Genomic DNA, 25,815 nt, shown 5'->3' with positions numbered 1-25,815 from the left:
CTCTCTCGTGGAGCCTGGCTTGCACCAGGTTAAGCAGGGAGGGTGGTACTCCAGGTACAGATAGTGGATATGTGGTTCTTTCCTTCCACAAATGCACCTTGAGTGCCCACCCATGTGCCAGCATCAATGAATACCACTGAATCCTGCTGTTGAGTTGGCTGATCTCATCAAATAAAACCCCAGTATAATATCAGGTGGAGATAAATGCTGTAATGCAGGTTAAAGGGGCAGAGAGGGGCAGGAGGAGCCTGTCGATGGAGGGGACATCAAAGCAGAGACCTAATGAAGCAGCCCTTGCAGATATCTGGCAGAAAAGCACTGAAGCAGTGGGAATGACAGGTGCAGAGGCCCTGAGGCAGGGACACACTTGTGCATGTCAAGTCTAGCAAGGTCCCGGTGTGTGACTGGTGTGGATTGAGCAAGGGAAGAGTGTGAGTGGCGAGGCACAAGAGGTAGCAAGGGCTGGATTGTACAGAGTCTTGGGCCGGCGTAAAGGGTTTGGATTTTATTTCAAATGTAATGAGATCTCACTGGATGGTTTTGAGAAGGGTGGGACCAGTGAGGAGACTGTACCTGGCCCTGAAGACACAGTGGCATCTTGGACTCAGTAAAGGTGCTGTGGTGAGAAGTCATCAGGTTCAGGCTGTGTTTTGAAGATGGAGCTGGTAGAATTTGCCAATGTATACGATGTGGGTGTGAGAGGAAGAGGGGCCTGAATGACTCAAGGTTGGGGACTGAGCAGCTAGGATGGTGGAGATGCCGTTTTTCAAGGTGCCGATGATGAGGTTGGAGGTCAAAGTCAAGAGCTGAGGGACTTTCCCTATAGTCCGGTGGTTGAGACTCCACATGCTGGGGTCCAGCCTTAGCAGGATCCAGGGGTACCCTCAGGATGAACGGCGTCGGCGAGAAAAAGAAAGAGAGAGAGACCAGGCTGGGGGGTGTAGTAGAGTCTGGCAAATCTTTATTTTTTACTGTAGCTTTTATATTCTAAGTTAGTACATTTTTAAGGGGAAGATAGTTTAACATTACATCAGCTTTGTCCTTCAGGAAACCAGGGTGTTTCCTGTAACTTCTTTGTGAGTGTCTTATACATTATCTTCTGGCCTCGGGGCCTATTGACATTTTATGACCTAGGTGAATGCAAAGCTGTTTTCCTGTAATCTATTCTTTAATGAACACAAAGGTCAGTCCTTTTGCAGAAGTTATTAGTTAAATTTATCTAAAAGGTTTACAACACAAAGACTCTGCAGCTCTGGTGAGGCAGCCCCTGTTTAGCATTGCTGGTTAAAATGAACAATTCTAACCACTTTTAAAATAATATTTTTGTGTTCTCTAATAGGGCTTCCTCACCCCCCGAAGGGCTCTGTGCCTATTAGGGCCTTTAGTGAGATCAGGCTCTTTATGCTGTTCATGATTAAGGTGTTGTGAGCAGTCATGTACATTAGTACGCATTTGCCAAGCAGGCTAGAATGCCAGCAAAGGGGTCTAAGTTGAAACACTCCTTTCATCCTGGATAATCTTATAGGATACTGCCGTCCGGGGGACATATTGATTAAAGTTCTAAGTTGATTCTGTTTGGAGAGAGATCAGGGAAGGCCTTCTATCTGTGTCACAGAAATTAGGGAGTAGTCTAATATAGCAAGCATCAGAAAGACAGAGATCATCTTTAAGGTGAGCACCGGGGCAGCTTTTCGAAATCCCTGAGGTCCTGATCTGCCTTGCTTGTCAGGTCTCCTCCTCACGACCTTGTCATGGGCGGGATCTCGTGTGCTGGCTCCCGGCATCCACACTTCCGATGCAGGGGGCACTGGTTTGATCACTGGTCTGGGAACTAAGAGCCCACATGCCCCACAGCATGGCCAAAACATTAAAAAAAAAAAAAAGTAGGAGTTGGGTCTGACTTGTGTTACATCTGAGGTGTGGGGGACCCTTGCAGAGAGGGGTGGCAGGTAGATTATGGGGCTCAGACACAAGGGAGAGTTCGGGGGGCAGACAGAACGTGGGAAGCTGTCAGCATCCAGGAGGAACGTAACACGCGGGGGCCGCTTGCCTCGTCCATCCCCTCAAACTGAGAACCGGAAGCACTTGGGTGGAGTCCGGCTCCTTCTGTTCCTCCCCTTGACCTTGGGCAGGTTGCTCAGGGTGTCAGGTGGGGCACCCTGTACCCTTTGTAGGGTGGCCGTGAAGGTCACGGCTTAGCGAAGGGCTCGTCACCCTCAGTCAAGATGGTTTGGGGTTTTTTTGGCTTTTTTTTTAGTATCAGGTTTATTGAAGTTTAATTTTACCCTTTTTAAATGTACAGCTCTTTGATTTTTGACAAGCTCATACAGTCACATGACTACCCTCAAAATCCAAAACAGGACTTCCCTGGTGGTGCAGTGGTTAAGGCTCCGTGCTGCCAACACAGAGGGCACGGTTTCGAGCCCTGGTTGGGAAACTAAGATCCCACATGGTCTGTGGCATAACCGAAAGATTTACAAAATAAATAAAATTTTTTTAAAAGATACAGAAACTTCCCTTGTGCCCCTTTGCTGGCTACCCCAGCTCCGGGCAACCACTGATGAGTTATCTGTCATTTTGCCTTTTCCAGAATGTCATATAAATGGCATCATGCACTGTGCATCTCACTGGTACTGACTTCTTTCACTCAGCTTTTGAGACTCATCCATGTGGTTGTCAGTATCAGCAGTTCATTTCTTAAATATATATATATATATATATATACACCAAATTTTAAAATGAATTTAAGTAATCCCAGTTTCCTGAATGCCAAGTGAAAAAAATGATTCAAGTAGAAAAGAGTGATTAACTTTGTCCAGTGGAACCGTTGGGATGTTAGGGTTAAGGACTAGTTGGGGTGATTTTAAGAGATAATTGGAAGAGAGAGATTGAGCACTTGAATATATTTATTTTGGTATTCCTCCTTTTAAAAAGTTAGCTAAAAATACTATTGGGAATATTAGTGGAAAAAAAAAAAGCCACTTCTTACTGATCTTACTTTTAAAAAGGATATGTTTTAGATGGAGATGTAAATGTTCTGAAATTAGCTTCCCCAATGGCGCTCGTAATAGAGAACCCTCCTGCCAGTACAGGAAACAGAGGAGACACGGGTTCAATACCCTAGGTCAGGGAGATTCCCTGGAGAAGGAAATGGCAACCCACTCCAGTATACTTGCCTGGAATATACTGTGAACAGAGGAACCTGGCGGGCTACAGTCCATGGGGTCACAGAGAGTCAGATGTGACTGAAGTGACTTATCATGCATGCAAGCATAGCTGCATAAACAACTTTGTTGAATATACTAAAAACGTGGACTTTCCTGGGGGTCCACTGGTTAAGACTCTGAACTTCCAATTCAGGGGGCATGGGTTCAATTCCTGGTCGGAAAACTAAGATCTCACTCCCGGCTGGATCCTCAGAGCCCAGCACAGCTGCCAGATCTCACACCCCCAGATCTGTCGGCAGGACCCTGCCTGGGGGACAGGGACCCCAGACCGGACTGTCCAGAATCAAGAGGGCCCATTGTACAGATGTGCAGACTGAGGCCCAGAGGGCAGAGCTGGGGAGGCCTCGAGGGACCTTAGTGATAGCCCCTCTTGTGTTTTGTAGGCCTGAGCTGCTCACGGAAGGAGTCAAAGAGCCCCTCGCGGACAGCCAAGGTACCCTGCCCAGGGTCACGGGCTGGGCTTGGGAAGGGTCCCAGGCGTCTGCCACCACCCCTCCTCCTGCTTCCTCCTTCCTGGTTCCGTCCCCCCTGGCATCCCCCACCACCCTCCCCACCAAGTTTGTCCCCACCAGATGCCACCTCTGTCCTGGGTCCCAGGAGCTACCCGCTCACCCTGGCTTCTCTCCCCTCCCCCAACGCCCCCAGAGAGGGATTCCGGGGACCCTCTTGTGGACGAGAGCCTGAAGAGACAGGGCTTTCAAGGTAAGGTTGCAGGTCAGGAGGGGGTCCCCTGTCCCAGCGCCATGACCTTGACCTGACCTTTGGAGGGCCAGGCTGGGGGTGGGAGGGGTTGGCTGCCAACCTCAGGGCCCCCCAAGGGGGGTGGTCTGAGCCAGGTGGGTAGGCAGCCAGGCAGGGCTGTAGTATATCAGCTCTAGGGAGACTCTCCGCCAGGCGTCTGGGGGTTCAGGGGACGGTGGGGTACGGGCTGAAGGAGCCGCTCGCTGTCAGTCGGGGGAGGCAGCTGACCTGCCCGCTTTGTGTTAGGCAGCCGGCCATGCCGTTAGTGCTTTGAAATCAGAGGAGAGGAGTTGCCGAGGGCAAGGAGGATTCTCCTCAAAGGGAGGACTGTGGCCGGGCCGAGGAGGGGTGGACAGAGGTGGGTGGAGGATGGGGCAAAGCTTGGGCTCAGGGCTGAAGAGGGGACCCTGGGTGAGAAACAGTGGGCAGAGGAGTCTCTGTCCCATCCCTCCCGATGGTGGGGGCTGGTAGGACTACTCTGCCTTTTGGTTAAGGTCAAATCAGTGGGTTGCCCAGGTGGCTCAGCGGTCAGGACTCCACCTGTCAATGCAGTGGACACAGCTTCCATCTCTGGTCGGGAAGATCCCCTGGAGGAGGAAACGGCAACCCACTCCAGTTTTGTTGCCTGGGAGATCCCGTGGACAGAGGAGCCTGGTGGGCTACGCACAGTCCATAGGGTCACAAAGAGTTGAACACGATGAGCATGCGTGCGTGTGTGTGTGTGTGTGTGTGTGTGTGTGTGTGTGTGTGTGTATAGCATCAGTGGGGGCTGCTGTGACTCAGAGCAGCTGTCCATGTGCATGTTACAGCAGCTCTGGAGAGTGGCTACAAGTCCCCCCGGGTGGGTGTTCCCCAGGTGGGCCCTGGGTGGTCCCTGTGACTCTCAGGAGAAAGTGGGGTAAGCCAGATCAGAGACAAGAAGGGCCAGCCCCTGGGGGTGGCAGAGCCTGGGGACCTGGGCCCCAAATCCCAGAGGGGCACCTGCTTACCACCGAGCCTCTCACTCCTCCCCAGGCCAGAATTTTCTACCGGGGCGGGGTGGGGGGGGGTCGAGTCTCTCACCTTACCCCATGGCTGTTCATCCTTAGCCCTTCTAGCAAACTGGGTCCAATTGCCCAGAGACCCATCCCCTCCCTCCAGCCTCCCCCCACCTCTCTTTGCCCACAAGTCAGCATCAGGCTCTAATCTCCCCAACATCCGGGGGCCTCATGGCGGGTGTGGACACATGGGCTTCTTAGCAGATACCCTCCGGGTGAGTGAGCGAGTGACCGTGGGAACAGGCAGGCTGGCTCCCTGCCTCCACGGGGTCATGGTCAGTGACCTCAGGTCCCTGCTTAGCCTCCTGCCCCTCTTCTGACCCTGACCGAGGCCCCGCTCCACTCACCGTGATGCAGGAAACTGCTTCCCTTCATGGGGTCTCTCCCCTCCAGGTCTGGCTCATCGGTGTGGTTTTCAAATGTCAACAATTAACTTAATTTCCGACTCATCGCTGTTGTCGCAACAGTGTGCGTCCTTCCGGAGCAAACACACGTCCCCGTCAAGATGTTAGTGCTGGAGTTCTCCGAGGGGCCCCCTCCAAGGAGCTGATAATTGCCCAAGAAGGAGTTCCCCATAATTAGAAAATCATATTCTGTAAAAGTCATCAAGTGCCTTTTCATTTAACAGCCCAAATCCGTAATTGTTTTTCACTTGGCAGAAAATTATGACGCCAGACTCTCGCGGATCGACATTGCCAACACGCTGAGGGAGCAAGTTCAGGATCTGTTCAATAAGAAATATGGTGAGCCCCAGGGTGCCCTGGCCAGAGAGGAGGAGAGGTGGGGCCGTAGTCTCCTCCGGGAAGACCACTCAATCCGCATGCAAACATTTCTTGAACACTGGGACTTCCCTGGTGATCCAGTGGTTAAGCCTCCACACTTGCAATGCAGGGGCTACAGGTTCAATCCCTGGTTAGGGAACTAAGACCGCACATGCCACGAATGTGGCAAAAAATACTACTACTACAAACCACTGGATTGTTTAAGATGGTAAATGTTATGATATGTGAATTATGTCTCAATAACACCAAACAGACAAGCTGACGTGGCGCAAACCAGGGGGGACATGAAGACTCAGCAGTTCTGTACTTGCTGAATGTGGGGCTCTGAGTTTCCTAGGAGCCAGAGCAAAAAGGGAAATGAGACCAGTTATACCATTCTGATGCGAAGAGCTGACTCACTTGAAAAGACCCTGATGCTGGGAAAGATTGAGGGCAGGAGGAGAAGGGGACGACAGAGGATGAGATGGTTGAATGGCATCACTGACTCAATGGACATGGGTTTGGGTAGACTCCGGGAGTTGGTGATGGACAGGGAGGCCTGGCGTGCTGCGTTTCATTGGGTCGCAAAGAGTCAGACACAACTGAGCGACTATAACTGGAACTGGATACCATTCCCAGTGTCCATGAGATAAAAATTAGTTTATTGCCCAGAAAAAGTTCAGCTGTTTCTGCTTGTCCAAGACGTGGGAGATTTCTGCAGGCTTGTCTTCATAAGTGGGCTATCTGGGACACTTAGGGGTGTCCAGCCCTTGGTCCAGCAGGATGCTCCCATGGTACACCCCACCTAGTCAGGGCGCCATGGATGTTCTTGTCAGCCTGACAGCAGACAGCAGCTCAGAGTGGGTCAGCAGTGGCCTCAAGACAGCCCCCAGGCTGTAGGACAAAGTACAGGCCCTGGGATGAACATACCACGGCCCTCTGCAGAAGGTGGGCAGCGGGAGTGAGGCTGAGCCCCAGAAAGAGGGCCCTGAGGTCTGAGCCGCACCCTAGCTGGCTTCCCTGCTCCCACTTGTGATCTGCCTTCTCAGGCCAGGCCGGTCCAGAGCCAGGGTGAGGCGGAACCTCACAGAGGAGGGAGGATCAGGCATTGTAGGGAAGGACCACATGTGCCCACAAGGTACCATCTGCAAGTTGGCTTTCAGATTCTCAAGCTGTGAGGCTGACACGTTAGGAGCGGTCTTCTCCCCAGCAACCATAGCCACATATCCCGTGCCTGCTCCTCGGCCCGGCTTGGGCACAGACCCACACCCCAGCCCCCTAAGGCCCCCCACTTTCCGGTCCCCTACTGATTGTGCCTGTCTGTAGCACTACACAACACCCCCCATTCCCAGATGTGCAGGGGTATATCACACTCGTATGGAGAGCACCCCTGGCTGCTGACAACACACCAGCCCTGCCTCCGGCTCCCGACAACACTTCTCCGTCCCTCTCGTCCGCAGGGGAGGCCTTGGGCATCAAGTACCCAGTCCAGGTGCCCTACAAGCGGATCAAGAGTAACCCCGGCTCAGTCATCATCGAGGGGCTGCCCCCGGGGATCCCGTTCCGAAAGCCTTGCACCTTTGGCTCCCAGAACCTGGAGAGGATCCTCGCGGTGGCTGACAAGATCAAGTTCACCGTCACCAGGTACTCAGGGAACGGGGGAAGAGAGAGGAGGCAAGGGCTGGGCGGGGCCTCGAGTTGTGGACCCTTGGCCTGGCCTTCGGGTCATCCTGGCCTTCCAGCTGGACAAGGCGGCTTTCCCAGCACCACCTGGATCCTGGGGGTTGGAGGAGGGGGGCCTGCAGGCCAGCTGGGGTGCAGAGAGCCTCAAAGAGATGAGACTAGGTCCCCCGCACCCCCCGTACACCATAGCAGGGGCAGCCTTCATGGGCCCCGTCTCCCTGCCTTGGTGGCTGCTCGCTGCATTCCCGTTCCCCTGGGAGAGAGGCCTTGGCCCGCGTCAGAGGGGAGGAGACCGAGACAGTGATACGCATGGCTCTGCGGAGCCGGCAGGGCGGCGCCAGTGGGAGACCCTGCTCCACCTGGTGCCCAGAGGCCCTGCCAATCGTCCCAGGGTCTCAGGGTCCCAGCGTCCCAGCATCCCAGCGTCCCAAGATCCCAGGGTCCCAGGATCCCACCATCCTGGGGTTCCAGGGTCCCAGAGTCCCAGAGACCCAGGGTCCCAGGATACCAAAGTCCCAGAGTCCCAGGATCCCAGCGTCCCAGGGTCTCGTGCACACGGAGCCCCAGGCATCCTGTTAAATGCAGTTTCTGGGGAATTCCCTGGCTGTCCGGGTATTAGGACTCGGTGCTCTCACTGCCCTGGTCCCGGGTTTGATCCCAGGTCAGGGAACTAAGATCCCACAGTCCATACCATGCAGCCCACCACCACCCCCCCCAAACTGCAGACACTGGTTTAGCTGGTCTGGGGTGGGCCCCACACATTCCTCACAAGCTCCCAGACCCTCCCCTGACACTCCCGACTCTGTTTCTTTTCCAGGCCTTTCCAAGGACTCATCCCGAAGCCTGGTAAGAGGCGCTGGCTATGGGAGGGCCACTTGGCGTGGGGGCAGGGGCAGGCCATGGCACTAGGGGCAGAGGCCAGAGCGGAGCTCACTGTGGGGCCCAGCTTCTGGGGCCCCAGAGCTGGAGCCCCGCCGTGTCTGCCCTGGGAATTGGCCCCAGGCTGGGGGAAGCAGGGAGGAAGGTCAAGTTAGAATCTGGACCCGGTTCCTTCGTCACAGAAAGGGATGGTGGCGGGGCACGGGTGACTTTTAAGCTTCACCCAGCGGGGATTCAGGAGGGAAGGGCCCGGCTGGGTCAGTGACCCCCAACTTCCCGCATGAGGGGCCTTGCTGAGCAGATAAGGTTGATGGCAGGTGGGTTCCTAACTTCAGAGGAAGGGGTGTCTGCGTGGGAACCCACTAGCCTGGTGGTGAGATGTGGGTAAGCATTTACCCACTTTGTAAAACGCCTCTCCTGGCCCTTCTCAAGGCATCCACTCCCATCCACCCTCCCCCAGGCTATGTCCTGGCTCTCCCAAGCCCTGAATGAGCAGAGGCTGTCCCCGTGGGGGGGACACGACCACCTGATCAGCACTGAGGGATGGCCCAGGCCTCCGAGGAGGTGGCTGCCTGTGCTGGGCCCAGAGCCTTGCTTCCTCTCCTCCCCTCCGACCCAGAGCCGCTGGCAGCCCCGGGCCCTTGGGGAGGCTGTCCTGGGGACATGAAGAGCCTGCAGTATGGGAATCTGAGGGCTTCTCTGGTGGCTCAGTGGTAAAGAATCCACCTGCGATGCAGGAGACATGGGTTCGATTGCTGGGTCGGGAAGATCCCCTGGAAAAGGGACTGGCTACCCACTCCCCGGTATTCTTGCCTGGAGAATTCCACGGACAGAGGAACCTGGTGGGTTACGGTCCATGGGGTCGCAAGAGTCAGACACGACTTAGCGACTAAACAACAGGAATTCGATGTCATGGCCCCGGCCACATCACTCACCACCCGTCTCTGTGCACCCTGACCCTCCTGCCTGGATCTGTTCCCTGAGCCCTGGCCTGGCTTGGTGGGCTTCTGGGGAGGGGTTGACCTGGAAGGATCAGACTCATCAAGGGGTACAGTGATGTGGCAGCTGCTGTCGGCTGTAGGGACCCCCAGGAGGAGAAGCAGAGGGAAGGGGTGGTGGGAGAGGATTTGAGAAGAGGAAGGCTTTGATGGGGCCTCGAGAGAGCCAGGAGGAGAGGGAAGGAGAAGCAGGTGGTCAGATGGGTGAGCAGCAGGGATCCAAGGCCCAAGGGGTTTTTCTAGAACTCTCAGAGGTGCGATCAGATGATGTCAGTAAGGTAGAGACGGTGGCCCTGGCGGAAACCTTGCCAAGAGGTTTCTGGGCATCAAACCCAGTGCGGACCGCTTCACCTGGGTCCGTTTTACACGTGTTTCTGGAGTTCCTTCCTCCCATTGCCAGGCAGTGTTCTGGGTACCATCATTACAGCGATGGACACACACAGGAGGCATCTCGTTTACTCCTTAGATCTGGGAGATCGGGACGAGAGCCCGACTTTCAGGGGGAAACTGAGACTCGCATCTCAGCGATGTGCCTGCGTCACACGGCCAGCAGGTGGCCTGGCCAGCCTCTGGGTCCGTGATCTGGAGCAGGTCGCCCCCGTGGGGAGGTGGGGCCCGCGGCTGCTGGGGGCTGCAGGACAGAACATGGAAAGGAGGGCCCAGGTGCTCGTGAGGACATCACAGGCCTGTGGGTCCCCTTCTCATCGCATTCCCGGGCCCATCCCTGCCCTATGACAGGCCGCCCGGCTGGCTGTGGACCTGCCTGGCTCCAGGATCGCGGCCGGCGGCCTGTGGTCCACTCGCCTGCCCCGAAGCAGGGTCCCCGCGACCCCGTAGCACTTGCACCACTAAATCAGCTTCAAGCCGCTGCCCACCCCGACTTCCTTTTCTGCCCAGTAGGTGTCCGTGCTGGGTAGTGTCCGTCCTGCTCCTACGAGCGGCCATTGTGGGAGCGGGCAGGCCTCCCTCTGCTGGAGAAACACTGCGAGCCATTGGCCTCCCCTCTGCATGGCTTGTGCTCCCCAGGCCTTCCTACCCAGGCCCCGTGGAGACTGAAAATACAGCAGCTCCAGAAGCATGCATGTATTTTTATGAGTTTGAAAACAAAACAAGAAAACGTCATTTCTGACCCCTGATGTGTGCTGGGCTATGAGTTCAGCGCTTGGCCCTGTTACCTTTTTCTTTCCCTTGCCCGCCCCCCGCCCCCCCCCCCGCCTTTTTCTTTTTGGATTGTGCAGGGCCTTCACTGCTGCGCGCAGGCTCTCTCTAGTTGCAGCAAACTGGAGCTTTGTGGTGCGCAGGCTTCTCATCGCGGTGGCTTCTCTTGTGGAGCACAGCCTCTAGGGCTCGTGGGCTTCAGGAGTTGCAGCGTGCAGGCTCAGTAGTTGAGGCACACGGGCTTGGATGCTCCACGGCGTGTGGAATTTTCCCTGACCAGGGATCGAACCCGTGTCCCCCGTGTTGGCAGGCGGATTTTTATCCACTGTACCACCAGGAAAATCCTTCTGTCCCTTTTTTAAGGATGAAGAAATAGGGCAAGGGAACTTCGGTGACTTTCCTGGGATGCCCAACCCGTAGTGGAGGAAGCATTGACCCCACCCCTGGCTCCCTGCTCCATCTGATGCCAGACAGGTGGCACATCATTCAGAGCAGCCACCGAATAGTGGCGAGTCGGGCTTTGGGGAGAAACGCTGGGGGCAGAGCGGCAGCCAGCAGCCTTTGCCTCCTTCCGGGGGTGACCTCTTCCACTGACCACGGCTCGCCCTCCCGCATGGGGGTTTTGATGGTGCATCTTTCTGTTTGAGCAGCTTCTTGAGTCTCTCAGCCTTTACCCCGTGGTGGCCACCTGCCCCCCCATTTTTCTGTGCCAGTCTGCCCACCCTCCCATCAGCTTTCCCCATGACCCCTGTTGTGTGTGGAGAAAATGAAAATGTTAGTCACTCAGTTGTGTCCGAGTCTTTGCAACGCCATGGACTGTAGACTGCCAGGCTCCTCTGTCCATGGAATTTTCCAGGCAAGAATACTGGAGTGGCTTGCCATTTCCTTCTCCAAGGGTATCTTCTCAGCCCAGGATCAAACTTGGGTCTTCTGCATTGCAGACAGATTCTTTACCATCTGAGCCACCAGGGAAGCCCCTTGGAAATGCTTTCTCTGCCCACGTGGTACCGGAGAGGATGGCAGACTGCCTGGAAGAGGAGACGGGAATGTGGCCCTGGCCCCAGGCCTCGGAGGTGGAACTGCCAGCGCCTTTCCAGGCATTGGCTCCCCGGGCCAGGTGTCAGCCCCGAGGGGCCGGAGCAGGCCAGCTCTGCGCTTACTCATGCCACTTGTCACACTGGGCTGGGAAGGCGTCCAGGCTCCCTGGGGCCTCCGAGGGTTCACCAGAGGTCACTGGGTGCCGCTCCTGCCCCAGAAAGGGCTGTCCCCAGACTGTCGGAAAGTCACGGAAGCCTGATGTGGGCCAGCTTCCGGGGTTCTAAGGGGAATGGGGTCTAGAGATTGGGTCTCGAGGGAAGGTGGAACGGTGGCAGGCACCAGAGCCTGGAGGAAGGGGGGCTGTACCGGAGGCGGGAGCCCTGGGCACGTGGAGGGGTGGCAGATAATGTGCTTTGGGGTTGAGGGCTGAGGCAGTGTGGGGGCCGTGAGAGAGCACAGGCTGGCGCGCGGACAGACCCAGGCTGAGAGCCCTGACCCCTCTTACTAACCATGTGACCCTGGGATCATTATTGCTCATCTCCAAACCTCCACTTCCTCTTTGGTGAGATGGAGCTGGTCATACCTGCTTCCCCAGGCGATCTGGGTGGCTGAGTGGTGGGCAGCGGTGGGTCAGCCGTGGAGGACGGTTTCCCCCTGCTGATGACTCAGAGAAGTATTTGTAAAGTTGTCAGTTCTGGACCAGCTGTGATGGGAAGGGCTCGGCCAGTGGGGTTGGCAGTCATTACTGTTATTCCAGGGGGTCGGGAAGGCTTCCTGGAGGAGGTTCTCTCTCTCTCTTTTTTTTTGCTCTGCTGGGTTTTTATCTGATGCACATGGGCTTTCTCTAGTCGTGGCGAGCAGGCTCCTCTTCATTGAGGTGTGCGGGCTTCTCTTGTGGAGCGCGGGCTCTAGGCGAACGGGCTTCAGTAGTTGTGACTCGAGGGTCCAGAGCTCGGGCTCAGTCACCTTGTGGTGCACGGACTCAGTTGCCCGGCAGCATGTAGAATCTTCCCGGACCAGGAAGAGAACCCGTGTCCCCTGCTTTGACAGGCGGATTCTTAACCACTGGACCACCAGGGATGTCCATAAATGGCTATTCACTATTATGATGATACATTTCTTCCAGATTTCCCCCAAGCTTATTAATTGTATATCTTGTGCATTCTATAAACTTACAAGCACGCATGCTTAAAAGATAAGCATTTTCCTGTGTCTTTAAATCACTTTATAATGCTCTGTCCTCGGGGTGCATGATAGTTAAATTCCAGCCCTGTCCCCCAAGAGTGAACAACGGGGCAACTCCGCACACCGTGGACACCTCACATCTGCTCATTCAATGGTCTGCCAGCTACCAAGCCTTCCCATACCAGCACATTTGATCTTCTTTCCCCCTTCCTCCCCAACCTGTCCTACAAGAGGAAACAGGCTCAGAGAGGTTAAGGAGCTCACTGGAGGTCACACAGCCCGCTCCCAGGCTCTTCCCACCCCCCCCCCCCAATCCATACTAGGTAGGTCTTTGCTGCCCCCTTCTGGCTACCAGCACCTATAACATTACTCCTGTCTAACCCTTTAGGCTCACAGTCCTCTGAGCTCATTTATTTGCACAACAACAAAACATTATTGAATGCCTGCCTTCTCTATGCCAAGCAAGGTCTGGGACTACAAAATAGGAAAAAAAAAAATCTCTGCCATCATGGTGCTTATATTCTAGTCGGGGAGGCAGATAAATAAAAACAAATAATATATTCAATAGTGATGAGTGCCATGGAGACAAATACAAAAATAGGACTTTCTTTCAAGAGCACAGTTTTAGAAAGGCTACCAGGAGTAAAGGCCTGAATGAAGAGAGGGTGTAAGCCATATAGAAATCTAGGTCAAGACATTCAGGGAGAAGAGTCCCATCAGTGCAAACGCCCTGGGGCCCTGGACATATTTTGAAAATAGGGTCAACAGGATTGCTTTTTTTTTTTCGGCCAAGCCTCACGGTATGCAGGATCTTAGTTCCAGGGATTAGACCAGGGATTGAACCCGTGCCCCCTGCAACGGAAGTGCGAAGTCTTTATTATTGGACCACCAGGAAATCCCCCAACAGGACTTCTGAGTATGGACGAGGGATGTTGGAAAGAAAGATCAAGGATGGCATCAGGACTTTGGAGGAGGAGGGGAGGTAGGATCTGAGTGGTGGGCCGATTTGACACCCAAATGAATAGGTTAGGAAGGCAGTTGGATCTGTAAACAAGAGAGAATCCCATTTGGGGGAGGGTGTGACTCAGGGGCAGAGCATTCAGCTGCAGAGAGCCCCACAGGAGACACGCAGTCGGGAGCCATTCTGTATCCCGTGTATATCAGTCATGAAACTGGATCATAGTAGTGTTGGGCCTGGACGGTCACGAAGGGTCCGAGGAAGAACTCTGGGGCCCTCTGAGAGCAAAGGAGAGATAAGTGAACCCCCAGAGGGTGTGATGTCCTGGAAACTGAGTGACAAACTTGGAGAAGGAAACAGATCACCCGGGCCCAGTGCTGCTGCGAGGTCAGGCCTGAGATGGGGCCGTGGGACGGAGCAGCCCAGGGGTCCAGGGGTGACGCGGTCACGAGCAGTTTCAAGGAGGGCAGGGGACCTGATTGGAATCGTGGGCTCGGGGGGAGAACGAGAGAAAAGACGTGGAACTCATTAGGGACAAGGCAGAGAAGGGGTAGGAGCTACAGGGTGAAACGGGGTTTAGCAGAGGGGTTTGGATATTGAATAGTGATGGTGTGATTTTAGAGACATGAGTGACCCAGTGGCAGAGAGGATGGGGAGATGGCCAGAGGAAGGGCGTCCCCCAGGGAACAGGAGGGGTATGGGGGATGCTGAGACCATGTGCCAGATAGCCCCTCTGCCCAGACAGGGACAGGGGAAGGGTGATGGGGACAGAAGACTGTGTCTCGGGGCGGAGGGGTGTGGGAAGAAGGATTGTTAGAGTCAGGGTCCTAGGGGAAGGACTGGGAAGATGGGAAGGAACAGTCCCGGAAGAATGTATGACCTGGACACTGTGGAGAGGCCGCCACTGTTGATGACCAAGGGGTTTAGACATGGCTGGAGGGAGGAGAGGTCGTCAGGACAGGGAGGGTCAGGGCCTTGGAAGGCGTGTCTGCCCGCAGGTTGATCCCCAGGAAGTAGGACGGCAGCAGCCTGGGTTTCCCGAGCCCTGAGCAAGTTCAGTGCCTCGCTGAGCGCCCACAGCATGCCTGGCCCTGGGCCTCTGACCCGAGCTTCGTGGTGTCTTCACAGCAAGCCTGCAACATCAGTACTCTCTTCATTCCCATTTTGTAGCTGAGCACACTGGGGCTGAAGGAAGCAGTCAGGTGGTTAACGCAGGGCCACAGTCACGCCCAGGGCTGTTCTGGAGCCTGGGCCAGCGGTGTTGCGCGGTGCCGGTGGACGGCAGCACCAGGATGAAGCCGGAATCATACATGGCCTTGACGTAAATGCTGGTGACTCAAGCTTTCTCCCATAGCATTGCAAGCTTTTTCTGTCAAGGAAATAATAGGGTTGGATTTGTCTTGTCTTATGATTACCATGGTAACCACTCTTCTACCCACTGAGGTGGATGGGAGAAGGCAAAACTGGGGCAGCGTGGGCTGCAGGACCCAGGGGTGTGTGGAATTAGGATCTAGAGGTGGCGGGGGGAGTGAGGGGGCAGTGAGGGCAGAAGGTTCCAGAAGGGTGACGGTGGTGTCCATCTTCAGGGCTGGATCTGTAGGCCCGTGAGAAACCCAGGAGCACATGTGCAATTGGCCGGACCCAAGTGGTGCCCAGAGCCTGCAGGTGGCACGGGGGGTGGGCCCAGCCTGGGTGAAGGTGGCAGCTGCAACCACCGCTCTGGCTAGCGTGGATCGGGCAGAGAGGTCCCAGGGCAGAGCCCAGGAGCTCACTGCCCTCCACGGGACCTTGAGGGCGAGGAGCCTGTGAAGGAACAGATGAGGTGGAGCCTGAGGGAAGAAGGTGGAGGGATTTGCTGGTCAGAAGAGCTGAGTCAGGCAGCTCTTTGCAGATCTCAGACGGCAGCAGAGGCCTAGGCAACACCAGAGGGATCAAGGAAATGAATATTCTAGAACTGATCTTGAAAAACAGCAGTTAAGGGCGGGGGGAGGGGGGGGTCTTGTTAGGTAGTGAGTTCCCCGTCACTGGAGGCATCCAAGCAGCCACTCACCTCAGGGCGCTGCAGGAGATGGGGGAAGGCTTTATCCATTGCAGCTACCTTTGGCTTGTGCATGCTGTGCCTGTCTGCCCAGAGCCCCAGCCCTTTAGAACCAGGGAGGGCGCAGACCCAGGGGCCTCCCCACCCACTGACACCCCTGCCGCCCTGCTCCAGGCTTTCCCACAGCTGTCTGCCCCTGGTCTCTTCTGGCTAAACACACAGTTTCCCTAGGCGTCAGGCCAGCTTCGTCTTCTTTTGGTTGGGTTATTTGGTCTCCGGCAGCTCATCCTCCCTGCCACCTGAGGGAACTCTGTGGTGAGCAGCCAGGAACCCCCCCCCTACTCCCACTCACCACCCGAGAAAAGGGGCTAGGGACCCCATAGTCAGAGCAGAGCTACCGACTTCCGCTTAAGGCCAGCAAGTCCGGTTTTGCCCTTGACCTGCACCACCCCTGCACCTCCGGCTCCTTCCCCTACTTGAGGAGTGGGACAAATCCCCAGCCACACCAGGGCTGTCCTGGGTGCTCCAGCGAGGCAAGAAGAAGAGGAATAAATGGCCTGTTGTGTTCGGGCGGGCAAGGCCGGCTAGGCCGGAGCGTGGAGGGCCTGGAAGGCCTGGCTTTGCAGCGTGGACTGGACCCTGCAGACCCGGCCTTGGCAAGCCCTTCCGCTGATGTCCCCACGGCCGGAGCCCGAGCACCCCCGCGGGCCAGGGTCCAAGCTCTGCTGGGCCCCAGCTTTACCTCGGAAGGGCCCTGCTCCATAAACCCTCCACTTGGCTTTTCATTTAAGGAACTCTGTCAGATTACATTCTGCTGAGAAAATATGACTTGCTGGCATCCCATTTGACCTACTTCCCACCCCAGTGTTGCCTGAGGCCCAGTTTGAGAAGCTCAGCTCTGGGTGAAGGGTCTGCCAAGGGGAGGGCTGTGATCCCTTTTGCGGGAAGGATCCCCGGTGGCTCAGATGGAAAAGAATCTGCCTGCCAATGCAGGAGATGCAGATTACATCCCTTGATGAGGAAGATCCCCTGGAGGAGGGCATGGCAACCCATTCCAGTATTCTTGCCTGGAGAATCCCGTGGACAGAGGAGCCTGGCGGGCTGCAGCCCCTGGGGTTGCAAAGAGTAAGACACGACTAAGCGACTAATACTTCCACTTTTCATGAGCAGAGAATGGCCCCAGCCCCACATGGCACCTCTTGTCATTGTCCCCATGGGGCCTCTTCTAGGTCTGCTGTCGCTCATTGGGTGCTGGGAGGGGTGGACTTTCCGGAGAAGGGCCTGACAGTGACCCCAGCACAGGGCACTGGGGAAGGGACTGAATAGGAACAGGAAGAAGTCCCCTGCTGGCCCCACTCAGGAGCTAGGTGACCTTGGATTTACTGTCTGTGACCTTGGATGGATTAACATACTGTCTTTGACCTGGGAAAGTAAACTTGCTATCTCTCGGCCTTGAGGTCACATGGAGCAGGGACAGCCTCCGTGGTCCACCCTACGGCCTTGTCACACACACGCCCCCTTCTTCTCTTCCCTACCGCACCCCCTCTCCACCCTTCCAACTCCGTCAGGCTCTTGAGGGCTCAAAATAAGATCGTCCTTTCTCAAGTTTCTAAAGATATCACAATTCCAGCGCCCGCCACATGTTTCTCCACTTAATTATCTCTGCTTTTCTTTGTTAATTAGGCTCCAGTAATGATCTCCCTTCTGCCATTCCGGGAGGAGCTGGCATCTGCTGGGCGGGGCCCGGAGGCCTTTGTGGGCAGACAGCCGGCTGCCAGGCCCAGAATTGGCCGCCTGCCTCCTTTCTTCCAGGCGAGGCGGCCCCGTGGGCCGTGGAACAATGTGGTGTCAGGAGACCCCACCCTTTCCTGGCCTGTGGGGGTCCAGTGGGGGTCACAGGCTGCCCCCCACCCTGCCCCTGGGGCGGTTGGTGGTGGTCCCAGCCCTGTCCTCCTCCAGCTCTGCTCCCCCAAGGGTCCCAGCTGTTGTTAGGCAGGGGGCTCGGGCCCCAGACGGGAACAGTGAGGGGCTTCAAACTCTTCTGCAGCATTCCAGAAAACCTCACTCGAACTAGTTCCCCAGCTGGGACCACCCAAGCCGACAGGAACAACCATCGCCTTTATTTGGGCTGGAATGGGATCAGCTCGGGGGTCACCAGGCGCCTCGTGCCCAACCGAAGCTCTCTGGCTGATAAATGCGTTTTTGAGCCACAAAAAGTGGAGGCCTGGGTGGGGGGAGGGGGCACAAAGGATGGCTCAGCACGCATGGTTTCCTGGGCGGACTGGATCTTGCCAACCTCCAGGGAAAGAAAGTGCAAGCGTTAGTCCCTCAGTCGTGTCCGACTCATTGCGATTCCGTGGACTGCAGCCCGCCAGGCTCCTCTGTCCATGGGATTCTCCAGGCAAGAATACTGGAGTGTGTTGCCATTGCCTCCTCCAGAAGATCTTCCCAAACCAGGGATCGAACGCGGGTCTCCTATATTGCAGGCAGATTCTTAACCGTCTGAGCCACCTCCAGGGGTCTGGTGGCAAAAGAGACCTCGTGGTGGTGGGAGGCGGGGATGGGGACACTGGGACCCTCTGTAGTCCCTCTGCAGGCTTGGGGACAGGACAACACAGCCTGCAGAAGGGACCCTTCAGGTTTGGGAGCAAAAGGCCAGTTACTTAGTCCGTGAACAGTCCCGAAGTGTCCGCTGGACTGGACACTGGGGCTGAGGGCTTCCCTGGCGGCTCAGACGGTAAAGAATCTGCCTGCAAGGCAGGAGACCAGGGCTCGATCCCTGGGTAGGGAAGACCCCCTGGAGAATCCCATGGACAGGGGAGCCTGGTGGGCTACAGTCCATGTGGCTGCAAAGAGTTGGACACAACTGAGTGAGTGACACTTGCCCTTTCTTCACCTTTCTTCGCTTTCTTCACTTTCTTGCCTCATGGTATTCACATTCTGGTGTGGTTGCAGAGAACAGACGATGTGCGAAGGATCAAGGGTACCAGATGTTGAGGGCTGAGAGTCAGATGGGAGAGGTTGTGTTTATTTTTAGGGAGTTGCAGCAGTTGATGTGGGGGTGGCCAGGGAAAGCCTGTGAGCAAAGGCCTGAAGGGGGCAGTAGTGAGCCGGGGGGGGGCGGTCACGTAGGGAAGAACCTTGCTGGCCAAGTACCGACTGCAGAGGCCCTGAGTTCCCCTGCCTGGGTGGGAGGTGAGGTCCAGTGGAGGACATGGTAGGAGATGGGGTGGAAGTGGGAGAGAAGGCCGATTGTGGGAGCTGGATCAGGATGCCGACCCTTATTCCGAGGGAGCTGGGAGCCAGTGCAGGCTTTGGAGCAGAGGAGAAACAGAATCCAGTTTAGGATCTAACAGGACCCTTCAGGCTGCTGGGTGAGGACACGCAGGGAGGCAGCGGGGGCGATGTAAGGAGGTGGTCAAAGCAACGCAAGCGAGGCCCGGGGGTGGCTGTAGCTGTGGTGAGTTTTCAACTCTGGGCAGAGTTTGTAGCTAAAACCAACAATTTGCTGGTGGGGGCTGTGAGCAAGAGGATGGGTGGGGGGAGTCAAGCTTGACCTCAGGGCTTTGGACTGAGCTTCTGCAAGGGTGGAGGTGTCAGTAGGTAGCTGAGATTCAGAAGATGCAGAAAGAGGTGCCGGAGAAGGGACTGGGGGAGGTCTCAGGCATGTTGGGGGCTTATTAAGTCTGGGGGCTTCCCAGGAGGCTCAGTGGTAAGGAATTTGCCTGCCAATGCAGGAGACACAGGAGACGCGGGTTCGATCCTGGAGTCAGGAAGATCCCCTGGAGGAGGAAATGGCAACCCACTCCGGTGATCTTGCCTGGAGCATCCCAAGGACAGAGGACCTGGCGGGCTGCAGTCCTTGGGGTCGCAAAGAGTCGGACACGACTGAGCATGCTCACACATCTCCAAGAGCAGTTTGACATACAAGCAGGGGATTCAGAATGTGATCGTTCACATCAAATGATGTGTCATTTGAAGAATCACAAGCGCATTGCTGGTAATATTTGAAGCCCAAACGGGGACTTCCCTGGTGGTCCAATGGTTAAGACTCCACACTTCCAATTCAGGGGGGCACATCCATCGTCCGGGAACGAAGATCCCACATGCCGCCTACTGAGGCCAAAAAATAAAAATACATAAATAAAGCCCAAACAGAACGAGATCATCAGAAGTGAGTGGAGTCAGAGGGTCAGGACCCTGGTACCTTCGGTCTTTGCAGGTCAGGAGAAAACCAGGAGGAGCCAGGAGAGGGTGGTGTCCTGGGGGTGAGTGGAAGAACCCTCTTCTCCCTGGGAGGAGGCCCTTCTCCCCTTGTGACCCTGAGGCTCCCACGGCTCAGAGACATGGCTGAGCATCTTGCAAGGACATCAGAGGTCAGGCCCTGAGCGACGATGGCTTCTCAGCCGGCCCCAGTCCCCACTGCTCAGCATTATAGATGCTGCACAAGGTGAGCGGGAAGAGGCTTCCTCTCCTCCCCGCAAAGTAGAGGAGGCCTGGGCTTCCGTTGTCTGTTTCATGAAACAGCAGGTTCCCTTCCACCTCTCGGGTGGGGACCCAGGGAGTGCAGGGCTGGGTGAAAACTCCAGCAGAGGGTCTTGTTCACCAGGGGAAGGAGAATGGATTTGCCCCATGGACAACAGAGAGGCCCTCAGCGAGTTTAAAGCAACAGAAGGACATGGTCAAACAGACTGTTTAAATAAATCTGAGTGACTTGCAGAGGAGAGGATGGATTCAGGGAGGCCAGCCGAGATGTTCTTGCTGCATCAAAGGTGACAGGATGTACCTGGATTTTGTTGTTGTTGTTCAGTCACTAAGTCATGTTTGATTCTTCCCAACCTCATGGACTGCAGCCCGCCAGGCTCCTCCGTCCTCCACTGTCTCCTGGAGTTTGCTCAAACTCATGTCCGTTGAGTCGGTGATGCCATCCAACCATCTCATCTTCTGCCTCCCCCTTCTCCTTTCGCCTTCAGTCTTTCCCAGCATCCGGATCTTTTCCAGTGAATCAGCTCTTTGCATCAGGTGGCCAAAGTATTGGAGCTTCAGCTTCAGCATCAGTCATTTCAATGAATATTCAGGGTTGACTTCCTTTAGGATTGACTGGTTTGATCTCCTTGCAGTCCACAGGACTCTCAAGAGTCTTCTCCAACGCCACAGTGTGAAAGCATCAATTCTTGGGCCCTCAGCCTTCTTTATGGTCCCTCTCTCACATCCATACACGCTTACTTGAAAAACCATGCGTGCATGCGTGCTAAGCCGTTTCAGTTGTGTCTGACTCTTTGCAACCCTATGGACTGCAGCCCGCCAGGCTCTTCTGTCCAAGGGATTCTCCAGGCAAGAATACTGGAGTGGGTTGCCATTTCTTCCTCCAGGAGATCTTCCCAACCCAGGGATCGAGCCCACATCTCTTATTTATGTCTCCTGCATTGGCAGATGGGTTCTTCACCATCTGGCACGCCCTGAAAAAAATGTAGCTGGAGGCAAAGGGGCGCAGAGGGGTGGGGTTTCCTGTGGCTGAAGTAACTCAGTGGCTGAAAGCAACACAGGTTCATTTCCTTACAGGAGGAGTCAGGGTGCCCACATGGCGGGTTCCTTCGAGAGGCTCTTCGGGGGAATCTGTTTCCTTGTCTTTTCCATCTTCTAGATGCTGCCTGCCTTCCTTGGCTTGTGGCCGCTCCTGCATCCTCAGAGCTCATCCACCCAACCTCTGTTGTGCCCACTCCTTCTGCTTTTGACCTTGCCTCCTTCTTCCAGGGACTCTTGTGATTGCATTTGGGGTCCACTCAAATAATCCTGCATCGTCTCCCCATCTCAAGATCCTTAAGCGTAGCAGCATAGTCCCTTCTGCCATGTGAAGAAACAGGCTCCAGGGATTAGGGGATGGACAGCTTTGGGGGCCACTATTCAGCCGAGGTTTCCCTCCTGAGTGACCGTGTAGGAGGGTGGGGTCAGGGACCCACGAGACGGGAGGAGGGACAGGTTTGAGGGAGGCCTGGGGAGAGCCTGGGCAGGGATGTGCAGAGCACAGGTGCTTGGGGAGGCAGGTGGAAACATGGGTTTGGGCTTATGGGTGCAGAGAGAGCTGGATGGGGTAGAAGGAAGATCAGGTTCCTCCCCACGTGCAGAAACTGAGTCGTGATGAGCCTTCAGTACGATTTTAGACCCTCTGCCTGTCCTCGCAGCATCGGCGGAGAGGCTGTACTGCCAGGGGGCCAGTGATCTGGGATGAATCGTGGCTTCCTGCTCACTCTCTGTGTCACCCGGGCAGATGGCTTTCTCTCTGTGCCTCGGTCCCCCCATTTGCAGGAGGGAGATACTCCTAGGGCCAGCTTCCTAGTGTTGTCGGGAGGATTAAGTGAATGAATCCGTGCCGAGGTCTAAGAAGAGTGCCTGGCACATGGGAGTTTAATTTCTCGGGCAGTTATTTGCCGAGTGCTTGTGATGTGTCGGGCGTTTCTGTGGGTGCTGGGGCTGTAATCGTGAACACGTGCAGACAGACCACATGCTCGGCCCACAGGGAGCATCTGTTCTCGGGTCCCCAGCTGCAGAGTTCGCCACTGTTGTAGCGAACTCAAAATACTTTCTTTCTCCCTGCCCTCTGGCACAGCGGAGCCCCAGCCTATGTGGTCAGCTGACTGCCTCTGCCCACCTTGCCCAAACTGGGCACTGATGCTCTGCCAATCACACTTAGTGGGCGGCCTTCTGCACCTGGCTGGTCGTGGCCACAGTTCAGCCTAGGCCTTGTTGGCCTTGGGACCGTGAAGGAGGGAAGGGGAGGGGAGAGGGAAGGAGGTAACTTCCCTTGGGAAGGGCCATGAGTATGTCCGCTCCCAGGATCGTCCATCCAGGATAGACTGCCCCTCCAAGAAAACCTGATGTTTGCTCTGCCCAGCCTGTCTTGCAGGTTCAAGCTGCAAGCGAATTTTTAATTTACAGTTAAATGGAGCTGCAAGAGAATTTGGCAGGAAGCCCTCTGCCAAGCTGCTGGGCTGTTCTCAGGTGGGAAGTTGGCACCCAGGGGTCAGAGAGACCTGGGTTTGAGCCTCAGTGCCAGCCATCGGAAACCATGTGGCCTTGGCGGCTTTGACCAGGCACCTTGACGCCTCTGAGCCTCAGGTTCCTTATCTGTAAAATGGAGATCCTAACACCTGGAGGTCAGGCTTGTCGTGAGGAATGAAGAGCATCACTGTGTAAATCACCAGGTCCTGTCTCCGCCAGGCATGTGTCGTTAGCCGATGGAGGGCTTGCATCCTAGTGTTCGGCAGATGGGAGGGCCTGGAGGAACCCCAGAAGGGGAGGCCCCGGCCAAACAGCCCTCCGTTGGCCATTGTTTCAGGCTCTCGTTGCAGTGGGTCAGCTGGAGGCCAGGCAGCTGGGCTCCAGGAGAAACCTGGATCACCTGCCCAGGCAGGCTGTGGTCCACCCGCCACCCACCTCCATCCTGGGGAAGGGAGATGGATTGATGGAGGCACAGAGCCCGGCCCGAGAGAACCCTGGGAGAGAAGGCGTGGCTTCTTCCCTCCCCTCCCCCTCCCCAGGGAACCCCATGCACTGATCAGCTCCATCGTGGTCCCCAGCACGTGACTCATTCTGCCATCCATCCCTGCTTGTAACGAGCGATCAGTTGGTTGATGGCTGTACCTTTTTATTTTGAAATAATTTTTCATTTACAAATACTTGCAAAGATAGTACAGAATTCCCAGATACAGTCTCACCCATGTAGGACACTAACGTCTTGTAGAACCATGGTCCACTTGTCAAAACTCAACATTGGGTGGTGCCTGTAATGAAGTAAGCTTCAGGCTAGATTTCTGCGGTTTTTTCATTGATATCCTCTTCACATTCCAGACTCCAGTGCAGGATACCACACTGCATTTACTATTCATTATTTTTTATTTTTTCATTCATATTCATACATACTTGTTTGGGCGCTTGTTAATAAATACTACAGTGAACGCCCATGAACCCACCACCTCTAAGAATCTAAGAACCAGAACAGAGCCAGTAACATACACCCACCCACATGCTCTCCTTCATTTTGTCTGCCTCCCTCCCTAGAACAAATATTCTGAATTTTATCTGTCTCATTCTCTTGGGGTTTTTTCCCTGAAACATTGCAAAACTACAGGAAAAAAAGAATAGTATAATGCCTGCCTGTCAGTATTTTCTTTCACTGAATTCACTAATTATTATTCTTTTTTTTTTTTTTTTGGCCAAGACTCTTGTCTTACTGGATCTTAGTTCCCCAAACCAGGGGTTGAACCTGGGCCTTCTGCAGTGAAGGAGTGGAGTCCTAACCACTGGACTGCCAGGGAATTTCCTGGAGTCTTTGGGAGCTGGTGGCTCAGACAGTAAAGAATCCACCTGCAATGCAGGAGACCTGGGTTCGATCCCTGGGTCGGTGAAGATCCCCTGGAGGAGGGCATGACAACCCACTCCAGTATTCTTGCCTGGAGAATCCCATGGACAGAGGAGCCTGGCGGGCTGCAGTCCATGAGGTTGCAAAGAGTTGGACACAACTGAGCGACTAAGCGCAGCGCATTAATTCTTAACATTTTGCCAAGTTCCTTCCCTCCCTCCCTCCTGTCTCTCTCCCACCCACAGACCTCACCCCCGTTGGTTTCTGTCTCTGCCTCTTTCTCCATCAAAATGACTTGCAGGCATGTCTTGACTCTTCACGCCTAAATATTTCAACACACATGTCTCCAGAACAATGCTCTTCTTTTTTGCAGACCCATAATACCGTTGTCACACTTACGAAACTTGCTAACTCCCTCTCATCTAGTATATAGTTTGTATTCAAATTCCCAAAAAATGTCTTTGATGGTGTCATCCCCTGTGATTTAATCACTGCTCAGGTTTATTTTTCTAAAAAAATATGTCTATTGCATAAAAGACTTGCTTAAACCAAAATTTTTTCACTTTGCTTATTTTTTTTAACTTTTATAACCCAGGTGTCTTATTTTTTAGAGGTTTTTTTTTTTTTTTAATTTATGTATCTATTTATTTTTGGCTGCATAGGGTCTTAGTTGTGGCATTCAGGCTCCTCATCACCAGCTTAGCTGCTCGGCAGCATATGGGATCTTGTCACATGTGGGATCTTAGGTCCCTAACCAGAGATCAAACCTGCATCCCCTGCACTGGAAGGCAAATTCTTAACCTCCAGACCATCGGCGAAGTCCCCAAGGTATCCTATTTTAGAAAGTCTGGAACTTGCTTCTGTCACTTTGTAAGACGTAACATAGCATTAAAATGTATGGCTGTAGCTGTTTGTTTTCAGGGCTCTGTAATATTCCACTGCATTGACTACACCACGATTGATTCATTCATTCTCCTGTCCTAGGCTATCTGGGTCTTGCTGTTACTTGCCGTTACTAAGAGTGCTCTTTAGCCCACCTGAGCATGTTTCCTTTGGCACATGTAGGAAAGATTCTCTTGGGTACATGAGATCACGGGTGAGGGCTTCCACCCCAGTGCAGCACGGTCGTCCCCTCTCTGAGCTTCAGTTTGCCCGTCTGTAAAACAGATGACGGAACTCCTGCTGCCCCTACATACAGATCCTGGAAAGAGTTAAGAGGTGAACTGAGTGTACACTTTCATCGTGGCGAAGGCCTGGTGCCAGGAAAGCGAAGTATCCTACAAGTCACGGGGGCCCAGGGAAGGACGTGGCTTGTCCCCCATCTGAGCGACCCCTGCTCCCTGCACAAGGCAGCTATTCCACCAAGATGGGGTGCCCCTGGATATCCACCTTCTGGTCTCTTGAGAGCCAGGCCCACCTGGGTCTACTTTTTTATTTTAAATTATTATTATCATTCTGTGTGTGTGTGCTCTTTGCAACCCCGTGAACTGTAGCCCACCAGGCTTCTCTGTTCATGGGATTCTCCAGGCAAGAATACTGGAGTGGAATATTGCCATTTTCTTCTCCAGGGAATCTTCCCGACCCAGGGATCAAACCCGCATCTCTTGCATCTCCTGTATCAGCAGGTGGATTCTTTACCACTAGCGCCACCTGGGAAGCCAGGTGACAATCAAAAATAACAATTAAAAATAATTGTAATTATTTTAGTGAATTTATTTATTTTTGACTGCCCTGGGTCTTCGCTGCTGTGCAT

The 25,815-nt window shown here is 54.7% G+C and overlaps 1 protein-coding gene across 5 annotated transcripts in view; it reads left to right on the top strand.

Moving 5' to 3' along the window:
* The window catches only part of GTF2IRD1 (GTF2I repeat domain containing 1), a 115,433-nt gene that overhangs the window by 73,165 nt on the left and 16,453 nt on the right, over positions 1-25,815 (top strand). For 3 of the 5 annotated variants that reach the window (XM_043455668.1, XM_043455666.1, XM_043455671.1), the window contains 5 exons: positions 3,611-3,660; positions 3,873-3,929; positions 5,665-5,748; positions 7,227-7,410; positions 8,267-8,295. In XM_043455668.1, coding sequence (XP_043311603.1) covers positions 3,611-3,660; positions 3,873-3,929; positions 5,665-5,748; positions 7,227-7,410; positions 8,267-8,295 — 404 coding nt within the window. Of the gene's footprint in view, positions 1-3,610; positions 3,661-3,872; positions 3,930-5,664; positions 5,749-7,226; positions 7,411-8,266; positions 8,296-10,847; positions 11,280-25,815 lie in introns of those variants that run through there. The other 2 variants (XM_043455670.1, XM_043455667.1) reach the window with 2 other exon arrangements.

The sequence above is a fragment of the Cervus canadensis genome, chromosome 32 (genome assembly GCF_019320065.1).
Source record: "Cervus canadensis isolate Bull #8, Minnesota chromosome 32, ASM1932006v1, whole genome shotgun sequence".
NCBI lineage: Eukaryota > Metazoa > Chordata > Mammalia > Artiodactyla > Cervidae > Cervus > Cervus canadensis.
Note: the sequence above shows the minus strand (reverse complement) of the source record. Positions and strands in the feature narration are given on the sequence as shown.